The sequence below is a fragment of the Danio rerio genome, chromosome 6 (assembly GCF_049306965.1).
Source record: "Danio rerio strain Tuebingen ecotype United States chromosome 6, GRCz12tu, whole genome shotgun sequence".
Lineage (NCBI taxonomy): Eukaryota > Metazoa > Chordata > Actinopteri > Cypriniformes > Danionidae > Danio > Danio rerio.
In genome coordinates, this window is record NC_133181.1 from 56,147,001 (window position 1) to 56,174,754 (window position 27,754).

Here is a 27,754-nt window from a genome sequence, read left to right on the forward strand (position 1 = left end):
ATTTTCTTCATACAGTCCAAACAGTTAAGATATCCTGCATTTTTTAAAAATAAGCCATGCTGTACAGTAAACATTAAGCAATATTTATGCTTGTCATAAGGAGCAGGAATACTTACGGCACTTGCTTATATCACAGCTCTCTCTCTCCATTGTTGGGTCAGTGGTGTAACACCAGGGCACCGGAGACGCATCCGGGTTGCGACAATAATTATCATCCAAACTTTTATCCGGATATCTGGTTACAAAAAACACCCAAGACAAAGACATTTTACACGATTACAACAGCATTTACTGAAGAAACTGCAGGTCAAGTTGGTATAAGATGAGTAATTGTGTTCAACGGAAGAAAGAAACTCAAACAGGTTTGAAACAAGTGTAAGATGATGAAATAATGAGAGAATTTTTCTTTTCGTTACTAAGTCTCACGTTAGGACTGATTTAAAAAAAAATCTGTGATTTGTAATAAAGCACATCACGGTGGCGCAGTGGGGAGCACGACTGCCTCACAGCAAGAAAGTCACTGGTTTGAGCCTCGGCTGGGTCAGTTGGCATTTCTCTGTGGAGTTTGCATGTTCTTTCCATGTTGATGTGGGTTTCCTTCGGGTGCTCCGGTTTTCCACACAAGTCCAAAGACATGCACTATAAAGTAAGTGAATTGGGTAAGCTAAATTGTCCGTAGTGTATGAGAGTGTATGAGTGTCCAGCATATGGACATTTGCTGGATAAGTTGGCGGTTGATTCCGCTGTGGTGACCCCAGATTAATAAAGGGACTAAGCCAAAAAGAAAATGAATGAATGAATGAATGAATGAATGAATAAAGCAAATTTGCAGTACAGTATCTGCACTTTTCCTTTCATGTTTGCCAGGTACCCCTCTGGATTTATAGTAATGTCATATTCACTTCTCCGGCTGGTAGATGTGTTGATGTGGAAACTGTTGGTCCCATCTCTGACACTCTTTTCCGCTGACAGTGTGATCCACTTGCCCTCTGTAGTCTTCACCATTACAAGTGATGCACACCTCTAAATGCAGAAACATATAAAACCCATCTGCTCACAATGACTGTAAATATGACAACACTGGAAAGTTTGACTAAGTGATGATTTCTTAGAGCATAATAATAAGAGCCTTTAAAAGTAGCATCTCAAATACAACTGTGACAATAAATTGTTCGAAAAATGTGTCTGAGATTTTAAAAATGCACCAATATTCTCTCCTATTGAAGGTTAGTTTTTAACAGTAGATGGCGCTCTAAGCTAGTTTTCAGAAGCAGGAGGCGCTCCAGGGTAGTTTAACAGCAGATGGCACTGTAAGGTAGATTGTACCAGCAGATGGTGCTCTAGGCTAGTTTTCAACACCAGTTGGCAGTCTAGGATAGTTTTTAACAGCAAACAGCCCTCTAGGCTAGTTTTTAATAGCAGATGGCACTCTAGTCTATTTTTAACAGTATAATGCTTACTCTAGGCTAGTTTTTAACAGTGGATGGTGCCATAGGCTAGTATTCAACAATAAGTGACACTATAGGCTAGTTTTTAACATTACTTGATGCTCTAGGCAAGTTTTTAACAGCAGATAGTACTCTAGGCTAGTTTTTTTTACAAGCAGATGGTGCTCTAGGGTAGTTTTTAACAGCACTCTAGGCTAGTTTCTAACAGAATAATACTTACTCTGGATTAATTTTTAATAGCAGGTGGAGCTCTAGGCTAGTTTTAACAGTGCTCTAGGCTAGTTTCTAACAGAATAATACTTATTCTGGCCTAATTTTTAACAGCAGATGGTGCTCTAGGCTAGTTTTAACAGCGCTCTAGGCTAGTTTCTAACAGAATAATACTTACTCTGGATTAATTTTTTACAGCAGATGGTGCTCTAGGCTAGTTTTTAACACCAAGTGTTGCTCTATGCAAGTTTTTAAAAGCAGCCCTGCTGAAAAATCCAGCTTATACCAGTCTAGGCTGGTTGGCTGGTTTTAGCTGGTTGACCAGCCTGGTTTTAGAGGGGTTTTGGCCATTTCCAGGCTGGTCTTAGCTGGTCAGGCTGGAAAATGACCAGCTAAATCCAGCTAAAACCAGCTTGACCAGCCTGGTTTAAGCTGGACATAGCTGGTTTTGGCTAGGATCCCAGCCTGGCTAGACTGGTAAAGCTCGTTTTAGCTGGTCATCTCCCAGCCTGACCAGCTAAGACAAGGCTGGAAATGGCCAAAACCCCTCTAAAACCAGGCTGGTCGACCAGCTTAAACCAGCTAACCAGCCTAGGCTGGTTTAAGCTGGCTTTTTCTGTAGGGAGGTCGTGCGCTAGGCTAGTTTGTAAAAATATAATGCTAACACTAGGCTAGTTTTTTTAACAGCAGATGAGGATCTTGGGTAGTTTTTAACAGCAAATGGAGCTCTAGGCTAGTTTTTAACAGCAGATGGCACTCTAGACTATTTTTTTAACAGCAGATGGTGCTCTAGGCTACTTTTTAACAGCAGATGGTGCTCTAGGCTACTTTTTAACAGCAGATGGTGCTCTAGGCTAGTTTTTAACAGCAGATGGTGCTCTAGGCTATTTTTTAACAGTATAATGCTTACTCTAGGCTAATTTTTACCAGCAGATGGCGCTATAGGCTAGTTTTCAACAATAGGTAGCACCCTAGGCTAGTTTTCAACATTACGTGCTGCTCTAGGCTAGTTTTTAACAGTAGATAGTACTTTATACATGTTTTTAAAAGCAGTTGGTGCACTAGGCTAGTTTTTAACAGTATAATGCTTACTCCTGGATAGTTTTAAACAGTAGATAGTACTCTAGGCTAGATTCTAACAGCGGACAGCATTCTAGTTTTTTAACAGCAGATGGCAATCTTGGGTAGTTTTTAAACAGCAGATGGAACTCTAGGTTAGTTTTCAACACCAGGTGGCGCTCTAGGCTACTTTCTAACAGCTGATTGTGGTCTATGAGCCATTGTGTGATCAGCTGAGTTATGCAAGTTCACTTTTATGTCACAAAATTATTGTAAACACAGGTACTATTAACTGTGTAACTGCTTAACTTTTCTAACTTTATTAATGACTTTTTTAGGTTCACATGGTATTTGTAAGGAATTGGATGCCAACTAACCGTCTTTGCACTGAGGGATATTGCAGCTCTCGTATCTGCGTTCGGGGTCAGTGGTGTAACACCAGGGGCCGATGCGGTCGCCGTCTGGATTTCGGCAGTAGTTCAGTTCCAGACCATTAGTCGCAGACGGAGTCCATCTATTCCCAACAGAGGTCACATCATTCTAACATCGCAGCCGTACAATGAGTCAGTATCTTAGAGTATAATACTGTATATAAAGGTGCATTAAACAAATCAAAATGTAAGATATTAGAATGCTGTTTAAATATTTACACTTTAAATATTTGGAACATGTTTCACAGACAAATACATGAAATTACATTCATACACATACATTACATTGATCGCATACCTGTGGTCATGAGGGAATTTTGACCACCACTGTTGACATGTTCGTCCGCTTGTAGTTGTCGACACTTTCCCTCGATAGTCTTCTCCTTTACCCACAATGCATTTCCTTACATAAACTGAACATAAACAAAACATGTGTGAACATTACAATCATAAATAGCAGTTATTTAATGTAATGTTAGAGAGCTGTATTTTCTATAACATCCCACAATTTTATCAATGTCCTCATAATGTTTAAAAGTAACTTTGTAATACTTTAGACCCAATTTACAATAGCAACATTTTAGCTAGCAATTCCTCACCCTTCATCTCATAGAGGTCACAGTTCACGTTTCTCTTCACGTCTGCATTGTCTCCGTCGCCCACCCAGGGCAGATGTTTACACACCAATGATGGACGAAACTCATAGTTGAAAGCTCTGTAAAGATGCAGCGCTTTGTAAAAAACATAAGCTACTTTCTTATGGCAATAAAGTGTGTTTAACTAACAAAATTATAATTTCTAAAACATAATGTTAGTAATTAACATTTTTTATTTAATGCTGTGTTTGATATTAAATTTACAAAGATGCAGCATGCTAGACACATTCTAACAAACTGATAAACATGCTAGCAGTTCGATAAATCATGCCAGAAACGTGCTAACATTGAGTTTAATCATATTAGCAGTGTGTTGAAACATTGGAAAAATGCTAACCTACTGCTTTTAACCAATGTGTTAACAGTTCAATCATATTAGCAGGCAGTGTGTTGAAACATTGAGAAATGCTAGTAACCTAATGCTGTTAAGAAACTAGCAATGTGTTTATATTCTAGCAGTGTTTAATCATAATTAAAACATTCTAGCAATGTGCTAACATGTTAGCAGTGTTTAATCATGATATAATTGATAAACATGCTAGCATTCTGATAAATCATACCAGTAATGTGCTAACATTGAGTTCAGTCATATTAGCAGTGTGTTGAAACATTGGGAAATGCTATTAACCTAGCTAGCAACATGTTAGGATTGCGCTACATAATCAAAGAAATTATAACAACATAATCATTATGTTTGCAACATAACCTATTAGCAATGTCGAATCATGATAAAACTATGATAACAACATGCTAACAGCCCTGCTGAAAAATCCAGCTTAAAGCAGCTTAGACTGGTTGGCTGGTTTTAGCTGGTTGACCAGCCTGGTTTTAGAGGGGTTTCCAGGCTGGTTTCCAGCCATTTCCAGCCTGGTTTTAGCTGGTCTGGCTGAAAAATTACTAGCTAAATTTAGCTAAAACCAGCTTGACCAGCCTGGTTTGGGCTCCCATTCTGGCTAGGCTGGTCAAGCTGGTTTTAGCTGGTCATCTTCCAGCCTGACCAGCTAAGACCAGACTGATAAAAAACATGCTAAAAATCTCATAAATCATGCCAGAAATGTGCTAACATTGAGTTCAGTCATATTAGCAGTGTGTTAACATTAGGAAATGCTATTAACATAGCTAGCAACATGTTAGTATTGTGCTACATAATGAGAGAAACATGTTTGCAACATTAACCTATTAGCAATGTCTAATCATGATAAAATGTGATAGCAACGCATTAACATGTTAGCAGGGTTTAATCATGATAAGAAAATGCAAGCAGCTTGCAAACAAGTTAGCAGCATTAAGTCATGATAAAAACATACTAGCAACATGCTAATATTCTAGTAGTGTTTAATCATGATACAAACATACTAGCAATGTGCTAACATGTCAGCAGTGTTTAATCATGATACAAACATCCTGCATCCTGATTTTCAGATTTAGATTTGTGGTTAATCTTCCAATCATAGTGAGAATTGAGTGGTGTGTGTGGAGCTGAAGTGTGCTAGAACAGGAAATGGAGATGTAAAACCTGCATTCTGGACTCTCTGTGCAGCGTTTAGCGCAATCCTCCAGTGTGACTCCCGGAAGTTCAGTTAGTCGGTTCACGTTCCAGGATTTCAGAACCAGTTCTCTTCCCTCCGAACGTTGAAAATCATTCAGTGCGCTGCGGTATCCTATAAATCCATAACAAATGTAAAAGTTATTTTTCATGCGGTGCATAGAAATGATATTAAATGCAAGTGTCTGCTTTACTATTTGAAAAACTTGATAAAAAATGTACAGAAATTGGTGAAATGATTTTCTGTCTTCATTCAGTGGAACACACAGACACACACACACACACACAAACATAGTCACCTGTAAATATTAAAATACAGTTGCTAACATTTGAAGTGGATCATCACCTTTCATCAAAGTTGTCCTAAAACTATTGAAAATCTCCCATTCTTGTTCAAGGACAATTAAGAAAAAACATTTTTGATTCACTTCGAATGTAGACTACTGTATTAAAATGCATTATTAAAAGTATATTAGAAAAAGTTAAAACTTGAGACAGTATAAAATAATTAAAAATGGCAACTAATGAGTATTTCCATCATTATGGTGGCTTGAGAAAGCGAATACTGTTATACAACATAAACATATTATTCTTCTGTCTTTTTTTTCATCTGCTCCAAGACCGTTCCTGCTACAACCACTGAACTAACACCAAACTGCCTCAGGTTTCTATATCTTGTCCAACTTATCCGACTTACAGTTTTCCGAAAACTGACCTGGAAAAGTGGAGAAAAGTCCCATTGACTTAACATTGGACTAAATTTTATGATCTCATAATTTTGCGCCAGACTGTCAAACAGATTTATGGTTGGGCTCATTTAACTCAGACTACCAATCTGCCAATTACTGATGACATTTAACTTACTAGCCACACCTTAGCGACAACTTACGACACCCTAGCAACTGTCTTATAGACTTCCATTGTATACAACTGCCATTGACTTTACATTGGACATACTAACAACATAACTCATACTTGCAAAATACTAATCCATACTTGAAACATACTAATCATATTAGCAACATGCTAATTCATACTGTAAACATACTAGAAAAATGCCAGTTCACACTAGCAATATCATAATCCATACTAGAAACATACATAGCAACATGCTAATTCATACTAAATTCATTCTAACAACATGCTAGTTTATACTAGAAACATGTGAACAACATGCTTATTCTTATTAAAACCATGGTAATTTATGTTAGCAACTACTAGCAAACACTCAGAACACTTTAGCAATAGCCTAGCAACACCTTAGCAACCACCTAGAATACTCTAGCAACCGCCAAGCAATGCCTTAGTAACCACTTTTAACACCCTAGCAACGCCTTAACAACCACCGAGCAACCACTTAGAGCACCTTAGCAACCGCCTAGAACACCTTAGCAACCACCTAGCAACACCTTAGCAACCACCTAGCAGCCAATCAGAATACCCTAGCAACCATGTAGCACACTCTAGCAACACCTTAGCAACCACTCAAAACATCGTAACAACTGCCTAGCAACACCTTAGCAACCACCAAGCATGGCCTTAGCAATTGCCTAGCAACACCTTAGCAACCATTTAGAAAACCCTAGCAACCACCTAGCAACACCTTAGCAACCACCAAGAACACCTTAGCAATGCCTTAGCAACCACCTAGAACACCCTAGCAATACCTAAGCAAACACCAAACAATACCGTAGCAACTACTTGGCAACACCGTAACAACTACCTTGAACACCCTAGCAATGCCTTAGCAACCGCGGAGCAACCACTCAGAACACCTTAGCAACTGCCCAGCAACAACTTAAACAGTCAAAGCAACCACCAAGCAATGCCTTAGCAACTGTGTAGTAATCACTCAGAACACCCCTAGCAATGACCTAGCAACACCATACAATGACCTAGCAACCACTCAGAACACCTTAGCAGCCGCTTAGCAACCTCGCAGAACACCCTAGCAATGGTCTAGCAACATCTTAGCAACCACCTAGAGCACCTTAGCAACCCCCGAGCAACCACTCAGAACACCTTAACAACTGCCTAGCAAAGCCTTGAACTGTCAAACACCCAAGCAACGCCCTAGCAACCACTCAGAACACCCTAGCAACACCTTAGCAACGACTCAGAGCACCACCAGCAAGAAACATGCCAATCTATACAAGAAACCTGCTAACCTATATGTACTTATCTATTTATACCAACTGCTTCAAACTTCCTAAAAAGAAAAACTTCAATTATTTAATTTTTAAAGTTACTTCAAACTTTCAGACGAGGCTTTCCCAAGCCATCATGAGGTTTGTCTACGAACTTTACTTTTTTAGTTTTCTAGTTAAATGACAGTTAAACAAGTTATTAGATGAAAATAAAGTTTCAAATAGATCAAATCTAAAAAAACATGTAACTCTGTTAGTGAATAAAACTCACTGTAACATTGTTTCTATATATAAGTGTGTGTGTCCTCTTTGAGGGGCTTAAACACACATGACCTTTGGATCTGTAAACTGTGCATCTACATCTGTTACACAAAATTTCCCAGTGGCAAGCCATGATAATACGGTGATGCCTGAATAACTCAACAACAAACAGAACATCCCAGAAACCAGCACGTGATCTGTTTTAACCTCAAGAATTGGCGATATATGCATGTATATAATACAAAAAAGGGCCATTAATCACAAGCAACGCAACAGGCCACAATGTCATTTGCTTACAAGAAAAATATGGAACTGCGTTCATCAGACTTACTTAAGTGAAATCTTGTAATTAAAGCACCATAATTACATACTTGTTTATATAGATCAATCTAATTAAATATATAGAATAACCATATATATTGGCATAAACTAATATAGTATTTGTGATTATATATAGTTGTTATGATAATCAGATCATTAGAATATTAAAGAGAAAACGTGTAAATATTCTGTCTCTAAGTTTGCCCTTTGACAGGGTTACACTAAACAAGTGACCATAGATTTATTGTGATTCTATGGTGTTTGAGAAACTGTACCATGATAAATATCTGTAGAGAGTTACAGTAATGTGTTTTAAATTGTGTGATAGCCTAAATTTGGACTGTTCTTAAAATAGTGTACATCAAAACAAAATTAGTTCACAAAGCTTTCACTCAGATGAAATTATTAGATATGAAAGTCTTGATCTTACCATCAACTGAATCGAGTCGAAGCAGGAGAGCTGTGAGAAAGAAGAGCATAAACATGGTGTGAGAGACGCTTTACTGCAGCCACACAGCTCAAATGAGGACTTTGAGTCTTTCCCTCTAGAGGAAATGATGAAGGGGTGCTGTGTGTGTATATGTGTGTATGTGTGTGATTGTGTGTGTGTTTGTGGGGTTGGGTGGGGGGTGGGGGGGGGGGGTGATAATGTTTACTCTCCTGACCTGACAGAACAGGACATTTCAAGATCAATCAAGCCCCAAGTAAACAACTTTACAATTGAAACTATATATATATATATATATATATATATATATATATATATATATATATATATATATATATATATATATATATATATATATTCATTCTGTTTAATATATCTCCTCCATAATTCATGTGACTGTCTTGAATACGGCCTGTCCACAAATCTTCAGAGATTTTGTTTTTCTTACATTTACAAGAAAGCTTACCACTATAAATCTATCCTTTATCACAACAAACAAACTAGCAAACAAATAAACACACAAATAAACAAACAAACAGGGGAATAATACCCTGAAAAAATTCTGAATTGTCTTTTATGGGATTACAAAGAGCACATTTTCTTAACTCATTTCTTTCAATACAGAGTAAAACACGAACACTGCTTGCTCGATTGTAGCTTACACTACCTGACAAAAGTCTTGTTGTCGATCCCAGTTGTAAGAGCAACAAATAATAACTTGACTTCTAGTTGATCATTTGGAAAAGTGGCAGAAGGTAGAATTGTCTGCTAAATCATCTGTTGAGCTGCATCCCAATCATCACAAATACTGCAGAAGACCTACTGGAACCTGCATGAACCCAAGATTCTCACAGAAATCAGTCAAGTTTGGTGAAGAAAAAATTATGGTTTGGGGTTACATTCAGTATGGGGGTGTGCGAGAGATCTGTAGAGTGGATGGCAACATCAACAGCCTGAGGTATCAAGCGATTGTGCTGCCCATTACATTACAGACCACAAGAGAGGGCAAATTCTTCAGCAGGATAGCGCTCCTTCTCATACTCCAGCCTCCACATCAAAGATCCTGATAGGAAAGAAGGTCAAGGTGCTTCAGGATTGGCCAGCCCAGTCACCAGGGATGAACATTATTGAGCATGTCTGGGGTAAGATGAAGGAGGACTTTATATTCTATACTGTACAATATTTCTGTTAAGTAACAAGACTTTTGTCTAAGTAAAGTCAGACCTTACTGTCCTAATTAAATAATGATGATAGAATTGATATAAACTCTAGGTTGTGGGAAGAAAGGCCTGAATTGTGAGATAAAAAACAAACAAACTCGTAATGGCCTATTTACATGTCTGTTTTTAGCTGCCATTAAAGTGAAAGGATGGGTGAATAAAAAAAGATGGTTGCAAACAATAATTATTCATTTATAACAGTAAAAGAGAAGGAAATGAGCGCCATTTGACTCTATGGCCACATTTAAACATGAAGATGAGCACAGTCAGACACTTCACACACAAAAACAAAGTGTGAATGGACCATGGATTGCTGGCTCTGTTCACACCTGCTATTAAAATGTTGGTCGATTGTATTAAGTACGAATTTACCTGGTTGTTATTCTTTTTTAGAACAACCAGCTGGATTTCTGTCAATAGTGGTCTTGTGGTGCTTAGTATTTTGTACGACAGACTTTTTTTTTTTTTTTTTTTTTTTTTTTTAGGAAAAAGAGTAGGTAGGCTAACACTCACTAAGTAAGACCCTTATTCTCCAGTTGTTGTTACAAGTAAAAAGTATCTAGTAAAAACTAAGTAAATTGATATTGTGCTAAATAATGCTAGAGAAATCTTATCAACATGTTTAGCAGTGTCATTATGCGCTGAAATAAGTTAAAAATACGTTAAAAATATCTACGATATTTTAAACTTCTCTAAATTGTTAAGTATCTAGTAAAAACTAAATAGTGTCTGCAATACTATATATATATATATATATATATATATATATATATATATATATATATATATATATATATATATATATATATATATATATATATATATACAAAATCCTTGTATTTCGATGGCTTTCTTTCTTTGTGTTCAACAAATAGAAAAAGAATATAAAGAAAAGACGTTGTTTTAGGTGAACTATCACTTTAGCATTTAGCATGGCTAAAATGTAAACTGAGGGTTGTAATAGTTGACCAAGCCGCTAGAGGTCAGTGTGTCTCTCCGGTAAAACTGACACAATCTTCCGGGACTCAAACTTCTGCAGGCTCAGTTTTACCCTGGTAAAAAAACACGTATACTTAGATTTACTGGTGAATTATAGAATGTGTTTCGAATACATTATATTAAGCTTATTCTAACTTTTGTTATAAACCTTTGCACAGCTGAAGGCGCGGTGTTTGTGTTTTCCTCGTGAACTTTGGTCCTGGATCATCATGTCTTCGGTTGAGATCTCCGAGGGCTCGGTTCTGCTGGAGATCTGCGGAGATCAGCCGCTGTTTTACCGACAGGCGGTTCCGTCGAGCAGCAGCGGCGGGCTCTGCGTGCTGCTGCTGCACGGGATCCGCTTCTCCTCCGAGAACTGGCAGAAAATCGGGACTCTGGAGACTCTGGCCGCCGCCGGTTACCGAGCTTTGGCCATAGACCTGCCAGGTGACTATTCAACACTGCACAGATAAAACAGGTTAAAGTTAACACGTAATACAGAATAAATACCGTGTAACGTTACACACCTCTAATATATCTATAATATATGACCATGGTATTTTGTATATCATAAATAAATCAATTAAAACGATATATGAAATATTAATGTACTGTTATTTTATATTGTTAATATGGCTATATAGCAGTTATTATAATTATAATTATATGTAACTATTGTAGACATTTTAATAATTCGTTTAAAAATATACATACTAGGTTATGTTTAATTTAGCAAATTGTAATATTATTATAAATGATTATTATTATAGTCTTTTCATGGACACTTTAAAGATCTGTAAGGGTTCACTTACAAAAACACAATGTTCTAGCAATAATTGTCATAAATTTATCATAAAATACTGAAATAATCCCAATGTACTTTAAGTTGTAAATGTATAAAAAAAAAAAATAAATAAATAAATTATATATATATATATATATATATATATATATATATATATATATATATATATATATATATATATATATATATATAAATACAGTTGTATAATATCAATAAATTTAATGATCAATTCAAACACAGTAATCAAATTTTAAAAATATAATAAGCAACCATTTTCCCAGTGATGGGTTGCAGCTGGAAGGGCATCCACTGCATAAAACTTATGCTGGATAAGTTGGCGGTTCTTTCCGCTGTGGCGACCCCAGATTAATAAAGACACCAAGCCGAAAAGAAAATGAATGAATGAGCAACCATAATATTTACCCCCCTCATTTAGGATTATAAAAACTTTACCAACATATTTCAGCAGCACCTGCCAAAAACACAGTCCTGAACAAATCTGGCACATTTTCTGATAACCACCAACACTTGACTTGTAGAGAAATGAAATGTCCGATGAGCTATAGTGGAAGTACCCGTCTGCAGTCAGTGTGTGTTGTCCCTCAGGTCTGGGTCAGTCGAAGGCCGCCGTGGCTCCAGCTGCAGTGGGTGAACTGGCTCCAGCTGTGTTCCTCAGGCAGGTGTGTGAGGGCCTGCAGACGGGCCCCGTGGTGATCATCAGCCCGTCTCTCAGCGGCATGTACTCACTGCCGTTCCTCTTCCAGCACTCAGAGCTGCTCAAAGCCTACATCCCTGTTGCTCCCATCTGCACTGAGAAGTTCACCGCCGAGCAGTACGGCAGCATACAGGTCAACACACACATCTGACACACACTTCAAAATCACCACACATTTAACAAGTCTAATATATATATATATATATATATATATATATATATATATATATAAAATATATATATATATATAAAATATATATATATATATATATATATATATATATATATATATATATATATATATATATATATATATATATATATAAAACTACACAGGGAAAAATGCTACTTTTAGAAGAAGATATCTGATGGCATTTAGAGGCTTTTGCATCTGAACTCTTCATATTTTATGAGTGGAATCAATGTCTATATAGTCATTTATTTAATTATATATACATTTAAAAAACTTTATTTTTTATCATATGGATAATATGGTAGTGACCCCTAAAAATAAAATAATAATTTATCTTGTCAAAACCTGGTGTAGTTGCATTGTTTTGTTTACAGTTGAAGTCAGAATTATTAACCCCCTTAATTATTCGCCCCCCTGTTTATTTTTTCCCCAATTTCTGTTTAACAGAGAGAAAATTTCTTCAACACATTTCTAATCATAATAGTTTTAATAACTCATCTCTAATAACTGATTTATTTGATCTTTGTCATGATGACAGTAAATAATATTTGACTAGATATTTTACAAGACACTTCTATACAGCTTAAAGAGACATTTAAGGCTTAACTAGGTTAATTAGGTGAACTAGGCAGGTTAGGGTAATTAGGCAAGTTATTGTATAACGATGGTTTGTTCTGTAGACTATTGAAAACAAATATAGCTCAAAGGGGCTAATAATTTTGACCTTAAAATGTAAAGAAAAAAATTAATAACAGATTTTATTCTCGCTAAAATAAAACAAATAAGACTTTCTCCAGAAGAAAAAATATTATCTGACATACTGTGAAAATTTCCTTGCTCTGTTAAACATCATTTGGGAAATACTTAAAAAAGAAAAAAAATCAAAGGGGGGCTAATAATTCTGACTTCAACTCTATATATAGCAATCGAGTAACGCTAATTATGTTATTATAATTACAAGGACATATTGTTATAGTTAATTAATTAAATTAGTTAATTAATATTTAAATAATTAAATAATTATGATAGCTAATAAATGTTGTCAATTAAATATAATAATATATGATCTATCAAATGTTTTTCAGTCATGCAAAAAAATGCTTTTCTTACTTAGATTTTTTGTCTTGTTTCTAGTACAAATATCTAAAAGTTCTTAAATCAAGAAGAATTTTCTAGACAAGCAAAACATATTGTCTTGTTTTAAGAAATAATATGCCAAAATGAAGTGAGATTTTTCTTAAATCAAGCTAAATAATCTGCCAATGGGGTAAGCAAAATAATCTTATCACAAATCGAAAAACAAGATTATTTTGCTTACCCCATTGGCAGATTATTTAGCTTGATTTGAGGAAAAACTCACTTCATTTTGGCATATTATTTCTTAAAACAAGACAATATGTTTTGCTTGTCTAGAAAATTCTTCTCGATTTGAGAATTGGTAGACATTTGGACTAGAAACAAGACAAAAAAATCTAAGTAAGAAAAGCATTTTTTGCAGTTTGGGATGCAGCTGGAAAGGCATCCGCTGTTAAAAAACATGCTGGATAAGTTGGTGATTCATTCTGCTGTGGCGACCCCTGATAAATAAAGCAACTAAGCGAAAGGAATGTGAATGAATGAATGAATGAATGAATGATCTATCCAACTCAAAAAATGTTATATCATTATAAAATCATTCTACTTTTAATCCCCTATCACTATGTAATTCAATTATTTTAAGCTGCTTAACTGCTCTTTAGATAAAACAATATATGATTAAAGTCCCCCTGCAGTCACTAATTATCCCTTAAATGCAACTGTTGATAATCCAAATCACAGTTTAACATTTTCCCCCAATAAAAATGTTTTTAAACAGGATTTATTATATTTGTGGGGATGCAAAACTCAAGCAGGTTCATATCACAATTTTAGTACACTGAAGTTGTTTTGGGATTGTCTATATGTCATTAAAAACAGCTCACAGACAACATTAAAACTGTATGTTCTCCACAGCATGTCTATAAATGACTTTCATTTTGATCTAAAATGTGTGATTTTCACCTCATGTATCCTCACAGACTCCGGCTCTTATAGTTTACGGAGATCAGGACACTCAGCTTGGGGAAGTGTCGCTAAACAACCTGAGCCAGCTGCCCAATCACAGAGTGGTGGTAATGAAGGGGGCGGGGCATCCTTGTTACCTTGATGATCCGGAGACCTGGCATAAAGCAGTTCTGGATTTCCTACAGCAGCTGAGATAAAAGAGTATCACACACTAAAAAAACCTCTAACAGAGTAAACACTACTTACTCAAAGGCGTTAATCACACACCTCATTAATATGAAGTACAGTCAATCCCAAAACTGATTACATCAGAAACACTAGATTTTTTTAAATATGCAATCTGGCGTAATCATGTTTTTGCAATGTGGACTGATGGCACTTGTGTTGATTTGTGTTTTGAAGACTTGAAACTGTTAATGAGGGATTAATATGGGATGAGAGTTGATTTTACACATTAGGAACTGTAAACTGGGCGTTTTGTACCAGAATGAAGCTCTGAAACACTATAATTTGTTGGAATATTTATCGTATTTTGGTAGCACTTTACAATAAGGCTGTATTAGTTCATGCTTTTACTACGAATGATGAACAATACATGTATTACAGTATTTATTCATCTTTGTTAATGCTAATACAGTTGCTCGTTGTTATTTTTTGTTAACTCACAGTGAATTAATTTGGATTTTAGTAATGCATCAATAAATGTTGAACTATTATTAATAATTTGTCACCTTGAGTTATAAGGTTCTATCTGTGTTCTGAATGGTTTTGAGATATTGAGCTTCGAAATTTTTGCATTCCATAGCAAACAATGTGTAACATTTGTTTTTTAAATGAAGTCTTAAAATGTAAACAACTTATAAAAAGACATCCCATAATGTAAGTAAGTTGTCATTTAATAAGAATATGTCAATAATTCAATTTTGACCAAAATGCCAGATAGAACCTTATCATTTTAAGGTGAAGCGAATTGCTGTACAAGTATTGTTCATTATTAGTCTGTGTAAATAAATAGATTAACTAACATGGACTAATGTGATCTTATTGTAAAGTGTGACTAATATTTTTTTATAATTACACATAACTAACCAATTGATGATTTTGTGATAATCGTTATGCTTTGGTTTATGAATTGTAATTTTTCACTTATGGTGATTTTTCTCAAAAGAAAAAACGATATGTTAAAAAAACATTATTAAACATTATAGAAAAAGAGATAGTTCACTCGAAAAATGTAACCTGTCATCATTTACTCCCCTTTGCTTGATCAAAAACCTATTTGAGTTTCTTTTTTTCAGTTGGTCACCAAAGGAGATATTTAGAAAAATGCTGGTTGCTGGCATCCATTGACCTTCAATCAATTTTTTCCTACTATGGAAGTCAGTAGGTGCCAGCGTTTTTTTAAAATATCTTCTTTTGTACACCCATAAAGGTTTAAAAACACAAGTATGAGAGTAAATGAAAATGTCAATTTTTGGGTGTACTATACTGTATAACTGTCACGTTATTAGTGACAACTGTGGTCAAAATGTGAACTGCAGTCAACAACCTGTTTTAAGAGACCAACTTGTTATATGAGACCAAATGCTTCAAATTATAATTAATACCTAGAACTTATTATAGTTTGATTATAATCATATCAATGTACAACAAATAAACCCATATTTCTTAAAAAGAATCATGTGACTTATTACAAGTTTTCCATCATATGAAAATTGGAGTTTTGTGAGAATGTAAAAACAATCTGTATTTTATTATTTATGTTTTTTCCCCTCTTATTTATGCATTTGAATTGCATTATGGGAGCTTGATCTTTCCTCCAAAATATTTTTACTTTACATTTTTAATAGTTTAAAGCAGGGGTTCTCAACTTTTTTACTTCGAGGCCCACCTTTTTATCTGAAAAGTTTTTAAAGGCCACTGATTATCTAGAGAAAATGCTTGTTTTTGAGCTTTATTTATTAGCAAAACATTTATTTGGCCTTCCTTTATTCCCTTATTTTTCTACATCATTTTATAAAAAAACCTGAAACATTCTGCATGTATGCAAGTATAATTTAGAAGGTTCAAAGCTTCTAAACTCTTTAGTTATACTTGGGCCTTTTCTTCTGCTTTGAATTAGATCAATAGATTATTAATTGATCTATATCCATTAAAATAAACAACCTAACCCTAACCCTAAATGTAAAATATAGAAAAATCCTCTAAATCTGTTGAAACACATCGATCTGAAGAAAGCTTGGTTTGTAGCTGCCCATTATTGAAATTCGCTGACAGGAACAGTGATCAGCTGTTCACTACTGAAACTCCAACGAGACTAGATCCTCCTGTATGGATGCGCATCAGTTATAAAACACTTGCAAGGCATTAATTTGAACAACTATGCGGATATTTTAAAGTGTTCACACAAAGAGAGCGCGCATAGTTTGTGAATCAACAGACTTGTGTGACTGATACAGTATGAGTTGCAGACGTGAGGCACGCATAACCTGGTTATAACTCTAAACATCGTTACCTTTACATTTGCATGGCTGTTTTGTTACACGGTGAGGAAATTGGTCTGAATTAGCCTGTTCAATCACAGAAATTAGGAAATGCCATTACTAATATAATTTTAATATGACATATTTAATAATGAAATCAAATAATTATAGTAGAATATTTAAGTAGAATATCTCGCGGCCCACCTGCAGGATCGCTGAGGCCCACTACTGGGTCGTGGCCCACAGGTTGAGAGTCCCTGGTTTAAAGTGATATATTGTGTGGGTTAGTGTTATAAATTATGGTACAAAAACCTGGTAATAAGCAGCCAGTACATTTTCAGTTATTTTACAAACTTCTTAATTTCTCAAACTACGAAAATATCAATAAAAGTCACTTTGTTAAACTGTAGAGTTGATTTTTCAACATCAAACGTCAACAGAGCAGAAATCAACATCCCATAATGCAATTCACAACCGTAAATAAACAGAAAACACTTGTGAAGCACAAAATACTGAAAATGTTCATTCTATTTTTTTTTACAGTGCATCTGAGTGTAAAAAGTTTTTGCAAAATATTTTTGTTAGAGTTTTTGCAAAATATATGTGTCCATTAGGTTTATTTTCAATTTACGAAGTTTAAAAGGTAATGGAAACAGCTGTAGACAATCTAGAATAACAATGCTGTAGAATTATAACGTAGCCTTATTAAGTACATTTAGGGTGCTTTCACACCTTCCCTTGGTCTGGACCAAGGTTAAAAATTGAATATTGTAGCATTTTTCAGCAGTTTTTGCCTGTTCTTAAACAGACCAAAAAGCAGTCACGTGACAACATCTACATCAGTCGTTATCTAGACTGCATTTTGATTGGTCAGACTTAATGAGCGAGAAACTGACTTGCACAACACAGTAAACAATGGCTGCATCCAAACTTGCCTCCTACTCAGTAGGTACTAGGCTTGAATTTGATTTTACTACTCAACTGTTAGAAAGTATGTTCAATACAGTATGAATGCGAGTAGAAATGGAACTCAGAAGTTCTAGATGCAACCTTTGTCTTTATTTTGTGACCTAGTTGCGTGGCTTCACTCCCATTCATGAATTCTCTCGCGTAGCATAATGGGATAGCATAGCATCCATCAAATGCGCATTTCAGAATTTCATCCAAATACTTCTTACATAGGAATACTATGAATTCGGGCATTCTACTCGGATAAAATACTGTTTTTAGCATACTATATAGTTGTGTTGGCATGATATTGTAATTCAATACCAATCTGTACATAAATTTGAAAAACCATTTCCCCCTTACATTTGAGCGAAACATCAGCTGATTTATAAGTGGATCGTGCGCATGTCAGCTTATAAACAAACCAGCTGATCTTTGCCTCTTTTAAACACTCCAGTGTCTCTGTACCTGTGTTTCCAAGCAGTAAACAGCAGTGAGTTTGGTAAACAGATAACCTTCGCAGCCAATCACAGACATTTCTGTTAAGCATGTGAACACAATGGCAAATCAGCGCTGTTTAAGAACGCGCTCAAATGTTAGCAGGAAATGGACGTTTTTACAATTTCAGTACTGATAGAAATCGAATTTCAGTATCATGACAAACCTACTTAAAGAGTATGGAATTATAAAATATTGGACGCAGCAAAAAAAAAAAAAAAAAATTCAGAAGAAAAGTCAGCAGACCGTATAATTTTTGCATTTGGGTCGGTTCATGTTCTCACCACAAATTAACCATTCCAGGGTTCCTTTGAAAGCGTACTGAGACAACCTCTTCCAGCAGGTCTCGGTACACTTGTTGGATCCTCTTTTGTACCATTCACACCTGCCTAAATGAAATGAGACATGCATTTCATTAAGAATATAGCACAGCATTTAGATGATGTGTTAAAACAGGGGCCAATGACTTAAAATCATGTCAGTGTCTTTCTCTAATGAACATGTTAATGACAGCAGAAAAATAACCACCACACAATGCACTGAAGTGAAAAATATGACCATTATTTAATAACTGATTCTCTGTAATAAACAATTTGAAAATATTTTACAAGGAGTCACAGACACAATATTTTACAAATTTTCCCTTTTTTTCTTTTTCTTTTTTTTGTTGTTGTCTGTACAAAAAAATGGAGCAACATGGACCCAGAGACGAGGCACTGAGCCCCCAACACACAATCCAATAAACGAACCAAAAGAAAAACGCTCACCATGATTTCAGACCTCAACTCATGAGTATTATCAGCAGTACTGTTTTTTTTTAATTGTTAATACATTTTAAAACCTCACTCATGTTAAATTCAGTTTCTCCTTTGTATTGTTTATTTTTTTTAATATATATTTTTGTACACATTTGTCACGGAGCACCAGACTAAAGACTACGTAATCACATACACACGTCTCGCTGATGGAAACGCGCCTACAATGGTGTTGCTTTGGAGGGGGAGGGGCTAAGGGAGGGTCTGAGCTAATGACTCCTCCCACTGGTTGCTTATACATCAGGCCCCTCCCCTTGCGCAAGCTGCGTCCACGTTTTAGCTTTTCATGTTGAATACTATTTTTTTTTCCACTTTTTTTTTTGGCAAAAGCAAATCGTTCAGACCACTTAAAAACAAGGACTTTTGTTCCACAGTGTACTTGGAATTGTGACACAAGACCGACACATTCATGATCATTTAAATCGCAGTGTCTCGCCAAAATGTGTTTTCCTATTTTGGGCCGTTCAGTGCCCCTGTACATCGACAGTGTTCCAGTTTTAAGACAGTTACACACTTCCCCCCTCCCAAAAAATAAAACGCGATAATACAAAACAAACAAATGTGGCAAAGTTTTAAAACAACTCACCAGAATAACAAGGCATATTTCCACCTTTCACACTCTTTCACCTGACATGAAATATAATTTTTGATTTTTTTTCACAATCAGGTTAAGAACGAGGTACATACTAACAATATAACATTAAATTTGTGGGTTAAAGGGAAAATTCACTCGAAAAATGAACATTGTCATCATTAAAGCAACTCTTTGTTTTTTTCACATTTTTCTCATGTCAAAAAGAGCCTGATTTGAAGAATGGGGTCTGTGTGTGGACTGCAAGACAGCGCTGTAACATGAGGAGGCATAACTTGTAGTATGTTAGAGGCGTAACTTGAAGTTATGGAGACCCACATGTCAAAACTATGTTGTTGGCAGAATGCCGCTTTACAACAGTTATTAATGTCTTCACCTTTCCCAAACCTAAACCTAATCATCACCATCGTTAACGTCTACACCTTTTTCAAACCTAAACTTAACCATCATTATTAACGTCTACACCTTCCCCAAACCTAAACCCAACCATCATCATTATTAACGTCTCCACCTTCCCCAAACCTAGACTTAACCATCATCATTAACATCTACACCTTCCCCAAACCTAAACCCAACCATCATCATTATTAACGTCTCCACCTTCCCCAAACCTAGACTCAACCATCATCATTAACATCTACACCTTTTCCAAACCTCAACCCAACCATCATCATTATTAACGTCTCCACCTTCCCCAAACCTAGACTCAACCATCATCATTAACATCTACACCTTTTCCAAACCTCAACCCAACCATCATCATTATTAACGTCTACACCTTCCCCAAACCTAAACCCAACCATCATCATTAACATCTACACCTTTTCCAAAACTAAACCCAACCATCATCATTTTTAACGTCTACACCTTCCCCAAGCCTAAACCCAACCATCATTATTAACATCTACACCTTTTCCAAAACTAAACCCAACCATCATCATTATTAACGTCTACACCTTCCCCAAGCCTAAACCCTATCATCATCATTATTAACATGTACACCTTTCCCAACCTAAACTCAAACATCCTCATTAACGTCTTCACCTACTCCACACCTAAACCCGACCATCAACGTCTAAACCTTCTCCAAATCCAAACCCAACCATGACAGTTATTAACGACTACACCTTTTACAAACCTAAACCCAACCATCAGTTATTAACAACTACACCTTCCCCAAACTCAAACCCAACCATCATCCTTATTAACGTCTACACCTTTCCCAAACCTAAACCCAACCATCACAGTTAATAATGTACAGTCGTGAATTGCGAAGGTTTTCATACTTAATGTACTCACCATTGTACTGTTATTTATAATCACAGGTCAGCGAGTTGCAACAAGTCAGCGAGTTGCATGGTGGAGTTGCTAAGTGAATGAATATAATAATATATCAAATGAATTGGTTGTGGATAAATTTGGAAAAAACTCATGAAAACATTTGATGAAAATGTTCTCTGGTAAGTATTTCCGCCATCTTGCCAACAACATCTCGTTGTGACATCTCGCATGCTTCAATGGGGTCTCGATAACTGCAAGTTACACCTCTAACTTACTACAAGTTACGCCCCTTTATGTTATGCCCCTGTCTTGCAGTCTGCAGACAGATACACTATTTAAATGCATTTGAGCAAATGAATATATTTGTTTATAAATTAAATAACAAATTTTCTTCTCAGTCATTTGGAGTTTATTTTAAGGAGTTTAAAAGCCAATGCTTGCTGTATTTTACTTATTATATGTATGTGCTATATTTTTTATTTGAAATGTTCAATTTTTAAGATTTACTAGACTTAAATGCACTTATTGGAAATAAATGCTGTCTATAATTTGGTCTGAAATAGTCTTTGAGTTTGCTTAAATGATGAATCTTTCATTTATAGAGACAAACTATCCTCTTAACTTTTGCACATCATACTGACACCTTAGTTTTTGCCATCAAGGTTAAGGGCAAAAGCTTAAACAGTCTTTCGAAAGCCTTTTGCTTACATTACCACCTATGACATTGCACATATACCCAAATTTTTTTATCCATTTGTAGGTCTCATTGAGGTCTAAAATATAAGCAAACAGGAGTCATAAGGGATCGTGTCAGGATCAGGATTGCATTCAAGTTCAAATATTAGTGATATGTACAGTATGAAGCTTAAGTGTCTGCGTGACATTTAGCATAGATACCTCAATTTTCTCCAATCAATTTAGTTGTGCAGGTGGAGGACAACAAACAAACCGAGACTTAGCAAGAATCATGTGCACTAGCATCAGACATGCATCCTTCACCTTTCTTATAAGGTGTGTAAAAAACAAAACAAAGACATGACATCCTGACAGCCATTGATGAGAAAATAAACAACAGCTCACCCAAAACCACTCATTCCCTCACATCATGCACGAGTCTCTTTCGCAAAACACTAAAAGGACAAACATGAGCTTTCTAAATGATAAAAATGAACGTTATAAAGGTTTTGAATAACATGAAGGTGAATAAATGAGGAATATACAGCTTTAAGAGGGAATGTTCAACATGTTAGGTGCTGTCTTTTCTTTAAAGAAAATCGAACAAGCAAACAAAACAGGCTTTAACAGATTTTTGCCTAAACATTCGTTTTGATACGGATCGTTCCTTCAACATCGACACTGACAATACTCTCAAAACACTTCTCGAAAAAATCGCCACAGTTATTTCACGTAACGGCAAACATCGATTCGTTTCCTCAACAATCAGCAAACCATCATACACAAACAAAACACTCATCAGACCTACCAGACAAATAAACTACGGCAGTAGAAATCGCTAACCAAACTCATCCAGCCTGATCTCACGAGAAAACTAACTTTTTTACGTTTTGTCAGTTTAATGGGGAATTCGTACAAATTCGATTTCAGTCGTACAAAAATGTAACACCCATTCACACGGGGCGTCAGCGTCAACGCTTCCCATTCACTTTGAATGGGTGATGTCAGGCATTGCCGAACTGCTTTGTGGAACCGTCTGCGCCGCTTCAGAAGCATTGCTCGCTGCAGAAGTTGGGACTAGCTCAACTTTTCAAGCGCCGACGGAAGCGTCAGCCAATCGCCAATCAGATCGCTGTATGCAAATGCACCAGCTCAGACAGTGGCCTATTGCTGACTGAATTGCATTGGCTGATGCTTCTATGATGATCGCTTCAGCCCCAACTTCAGACACGCCTTCAGTCAAGCGTTGACGCTGAAGCCCCGGTGAATGGGGCGTAAGATTTTAAAAGGAGTCGTGGCACCCAACCGTCATTGGGGGATAAGCAAATCCTACTAGCAACCCCAAGGGTTCATATTTGGTCCACTTCTCTTTAGAATTTATATGTTGCCTCTCGGTCAAATCCTGCAAAAATTTGGGATTAGATATCATTGTTATGCCAATGACACACAGATCTATATTAACACTTCCCAATTCATCGGCATCAATGTCATCGCTTAATGCTTGCTTAACTGAAATTTAAGCTTGGATGCAACATAATTATCTTAAACTGAAAAGTTCAAAACCAGAGATTTTATTGGTTGGCACTCCTTCTAACATCAAGAGTTGTAGTGAATTAATGTTAACGGTTAATGGGTCTGTCTTATCACCATCACCGTAGGTGTGATATATCTTGGTGTTCTCCTGGACTCCCTGCTAAGTCTGAAGCCTCATTTAAAACATGTAACTAAAACGACCTTTTATCATCTTCGAAATATAGCCCGCTTACGTCCTTTCCTCTCGAGGCCTGAAGCTGAAATACTCGTCCATGCCTTTTTCACGTCTTGAATTTTTGCAATTCTCTGTTCGGAGGGTTACCAGCTAATTCTTGCATGATTTTACAATACATCCAAAATTCTGCTGCACGTGTGTTGACACATACAGTTGAAGTCAGAATTATTAGCCCCCCTTTGATTATTCTATTTATTTTTAAATATTTCCCAAATGATGTTAAACAGAGCAAGGAAATTTTCACAGTATGTCTGATAATATTTTTTCTTCTGGATAAAGTCTTATTTGTTTTATTTAGACTAGAATAAAAGCTGTTTTTAATTTTTTAAACACCATTTTAAGGTCAAAATTATTAGCCCCTTTGAGCTCTATTTTTTCGATAGTCTACAGAACAAACCATTGTTATACAATAACTTGCCTAATTACTCTAACCTGCCTAGTTAACATAATTAACCTAGTTAAGCCTTTAAATGTCACTTTAAGCTGTATAGAAGTGTCTTGCAAATCAAGATTCTTTTATTTACTGTCATCATGACAAAGATAAAATAAATCAGCTATTAGAAATGAGTTATTAAAACTATTATGATTAGAAATGTGTTGAAAAAAATCTCTGTTAAACAGAAATTGGGAAAAATAATAATAATTATACTAATAACTATTATTACTTATATACTAATAATTCTGTATTCAACTGTACATCATCTCAGTCTTACATCACTCCTCTACTCCAACAGCTTCACCGGCTGCTCGTAATGTCTCGCATTGATTTTAAGACATTGATTTTTACATATAAAGCGGTTCATGGTTCTGTTCCAGGTTACATTTGTGACCTGATATCCATTTCCGAGATTGCCTCTCGCTGTCTACGCTCTGCCTCGGGTCCTACGCTGTTTCAGCCTCGCTGCAAACTCAGCACCATGGGAGGTAGGGCGTTCTCTTTCCGCACACCCAAACTGTGGAATGCTCTTCCCATAATTATTAGGAACGCTGGTTCCCTGGACGGTTTTACGAAGCTACTTAAAACTCACATTTTTAGGACTGTTTTTAATTTGTGATATCTTTTATTCTTCCTGTGTTTTTTACTGTATTTTTTTTATTGTTTTACTGTGCTTTGTTCTTACTTTCTCGTAAGCGCTTTGGGTTTTAGAAAAGCACATTTTAAATAAAATGTATTATTATTATTATTATTATTATTATTATTACTAAATTGATCGAATGGGATCAGGGTGGGGCCAAGCCGAAGCGTTCACTCTGGTCCCCCGGGCTCTGCAATGGTTGGGTAAAACCAAATTGAACCAAAACAAACAAATACGAATGGCTTAAGATTGCCAATGAAATTCGGGAAATGCAACCAGAGGACCTGGGACTTTAAAATAAAATATTTTACCAATGAGATCGAACAAATTCATACGAATTAGCCACTAAATCAAAACGTTACAAATTGCCTTGAGATCGTATTGGACTCATTCCATAGGTTATATAAAGAGGCCTATTCAACTCCAACACATGCTCCACGAACACCTCAGAAGCAAATCAAAAGTTCGATCAAATCAAGAGTGAGGATCTTACAAAGACTGTGCTTAAAAAAAATCTAATGTCAACCGTGAGAAAAGAAATGCATAAGGTGCTTGTTACGTTTGTGTACTCGTGAGCTGAAGGATATGGCAAACGCTCAATAATAAAGATTAACTCATTCCCTTATGTCAGTCGGGTTGTGATGATGTTTGGAGGCACTGGCTGTGTTCAGAAAAGTAGCATACTAGCGTACTGACTGCTTAAAAAAATGCTGGGTTTTGATTTGTGTTAGGACAACATGACGTTAACTTATTAGTTTTAACCAATTTAAGTGGATGGAACATAAAATAATTAAGTTGGCCCATATAAAACCTCAAGAATTGTGTTGTTTCGGTTAATTTTAAATGAGTAGTTTGAACAAAAAGCAAATGTCACTGTGCTGATTCTTCCATAGCACACTGTGTGCTGATTTTTAGCAACTGATCATTCACTGTAATTGTCCAAAATGTTCATCGTAAATGTATCCCAAAATGAAGTGCACTCATAATTGATTTGCAAGGATGAGGAATGACTGGAATCAATATCACAATATCAGCAGCTTCAGAATTTTTAGACATGATGAGACTCTTAAAAATTAAACATTTTTACTTTAACTTATACATTATGTTAAGAATATAGATTAGTAACACTTTAAAATAAGGTTCCATTAGTTAAAGTAACAAGTTAAACAAAGTTAAACAAATATATTTATTACAGTAGTTAATAATCTTTGCAAACATTAGTTAATGAAAATAAAGTCTTTCGTTGTTAGTTCATGTCAACTTTGGATTTGAATAATGCATTAGTAAATGTTAAGCGATTATTAATATATGCTGTATAAGAATCGTTACTTACGTTAATAAATATATTGACTATCATTAACTAATGAAAGCTTTTATGTCAAGTGACAAAAAGCACTTATATTTATCCTACTTATTTATTTTTACATCGATTATTACGCAGCACTGCACAATGTTATTTGACAAGGGATTGATGTCAAAGTAGAAATAAACGGTCCCACTTTATATTAAGTGTCCTTAATTACTATGTACTTGCATCAAAAAATAAATACAATGTACTTACTGTGTTCATAATGTATTTGAGAACACTTGTGGTGGTTTTGAGTTGGGATAGGGGTTGGGTTATGGACAGGTTTGGTGGTATGGGTAGGTTTAAGGGTGGGTTAAGGTGTAGGGAATGGTCAACAGTGTTTTTACAAATGTAATTACAGAAGTTAATTACAGATGTAATTACATACATGTATTTAATCAAGCATAAGTACACAGTAAATACATGTATTTACACAATAAGTACATTGTAACAAACTATTTATTCCTGTGTAAGTACTTATTAGTTAAGGACACAATATAAAGTGGTACCAAATAAACTTCTGCAGTTTTATTCTATCTATTTAATATGGGTTTACATTACATTTATCAGACGCTTTTATCCAAGGCGATTTACACCTGTGAACACACTCCAGGGGAGTAGTTGAGGGTTCGGTGCCTTACTCAATGGAATCACCTCAGCCACCAACAATGGCTGTTTCTCAATTCCAAGAAGGCTGAGAATGGACTCGCGTTCTTGTGGAGACCGGTCTTTCCAAGTTACCTCGGAAGAACAAACTCAAGAGACCTCAAGAACAGAGAACGCGTCCTGTGAGAAATGAGATGCTGTGTTTTTAATGGAAAATTATTGAACCATTACAGCATTCATACAAACCTTTATTGTTTTCCCCTTTTCACAATATATACTATGCATAAAGACTTTACAAATATACATTGCACAATACAAATAAAACTATTTTAATACGAATTTCAGCAAATAAACACCCTTGATGTGTTTATTCCTTTATACAGATTTTCATGGTAATGTTTAATTTCACCGTCTCATTGAGGGAAACTCCTGTTTTAAATAAGTCATATCTCTGAACTTTATTAATAAATCTATGCGCTTCCCACCTCCTTTATTCAGCCGCAATTACTTCTGGGACTTCTCAAGCGAGTTTTGCGCTCAAGTAAACATCGATGCGTCCTCGATATCAAGAACACATCCGGGAGCTTTCACGCGTTCTCCGTTCTTGAGTTTTAAAACTGAACTTTGGCAGTTGATGATAATGTTACACAAAAACACAAGGATGCAAGATCGCTGAAGAACGCATATTGAGAAACAGCCAAAACCAGCTAGTATCGAGACTAGAACCATCGCAAGTCCAACTCTCTAGACAATGGGCACGGCTGCCCTCGGTTGCTACTTAACATGCAGATTCTGCATTTGCACATTTATGACGTGATTACTGTAACTTTAAGATGACCTTTGAATGGAATTATGCATTCATGGTATCAATACAAGCTGCATCTTTTTTTGAAGTTGTACAATAATGACTTATTTTTTGTTATAAGTTGTAATCTCATTACATTTATTATCGCATCATGAAGACGTTTTGTATACACTGAGGTCATGTGACCAGCATGTTTTGTTTTTTTTTAAACATAGAAACTACAGTATGCAGTGTGCTAGTATTCTACTTTAAACACAGCCTGTTTGAAGAGAGTTTTAAGGCCCATGACAGTGTTTTACTGCTCTAAGATCAGTGCTGTTCAATATAAAGGTGCTTCAAGGCACAGCCAACAGAAGGATGCAGGGCCCTAAACAAGAT

The 27,754-nt window shown here is 35.8% G+C and overlaps 2 protein-coding genes and 1 long non-coding RNA gene across 12 annotated transcripts in view; 1 reads left to right on the plus strand and 2 right to left on the minus strand.

Annotated features, from left to right (window-relative positions):
* Nucleotides 1–8,613, minus strand: part of mst1 (macrophage stimulating 1) — a 27,734-nt gene extending 19,121 nt beyond the window's left edge. The window contains 7 exon segments of the mRNA NM_152980.1: nt 117–235; nt 903–1,023; nt 3,095–3,231; nt 3,447–3,561; nt 3,748–3,863; nt 5,321–5,465; nt 8,510–8,613. Of these exon segments, the coding sequence (NP_694512.1) occupies nt 117–235; nt 903–1,023; nt 3,095–3,231; nt 3,447–3,561; nt 3,748–3,863; nt 5,321–5,465; nt 8,510–8,564 (808 nt within the window). The 5' untranslated portion in view covers nt 8,565–8,613.
* abhd14b (abhydrolase domain containing 14B) overlaps nt 1–16,156 on the plus strand; it is a 16,826-nt gene extending 670 nt beyond the window's left edge. For 2 of the 10 annotated variants that reach the window (XM_073952727.1, XM_073952725.1), the window contains 5 exons: nt 3,056–3,280; nt 5,971–6,014; nt 10,905–11,172; nt 12,137–12,378; nt 14,496–16,156. In XM_073952727.1, coding sequence (XP_073808828.1) covers nt 10,956–11,172; nt 12,137–12,378; nt 14,496–14,678 — 642 coding nt within the window. In that variant the 5' untranslated portion in view covers nt 3,056–3,280; nt 5,971–6,014; nt 10,905–10,955 and the 3' untranslated portion in view covers nt 14,679–16,156. 10 annotated transcript variants of the gene reach the window in all.
* A 2,794-nt stretch (nt 16,157–18,950) lies between these two features.
* On the minus strand, nt 18,951–20,517 carry LOC141386378 (uncharacterized). Its single transcript, XR_012408285.1, has 2 exons — nt 20,251–20,517; nt 18,951–20,204 (listed from the first exon to the last, which is right to left on the minus strand). It is a non-coding gene; the product is annotated as an uncharacterized lncRNA (long non-coding RNA).
* Nucleotides 20,518–27,754: the final 7,237 nt, after the last annotated feature.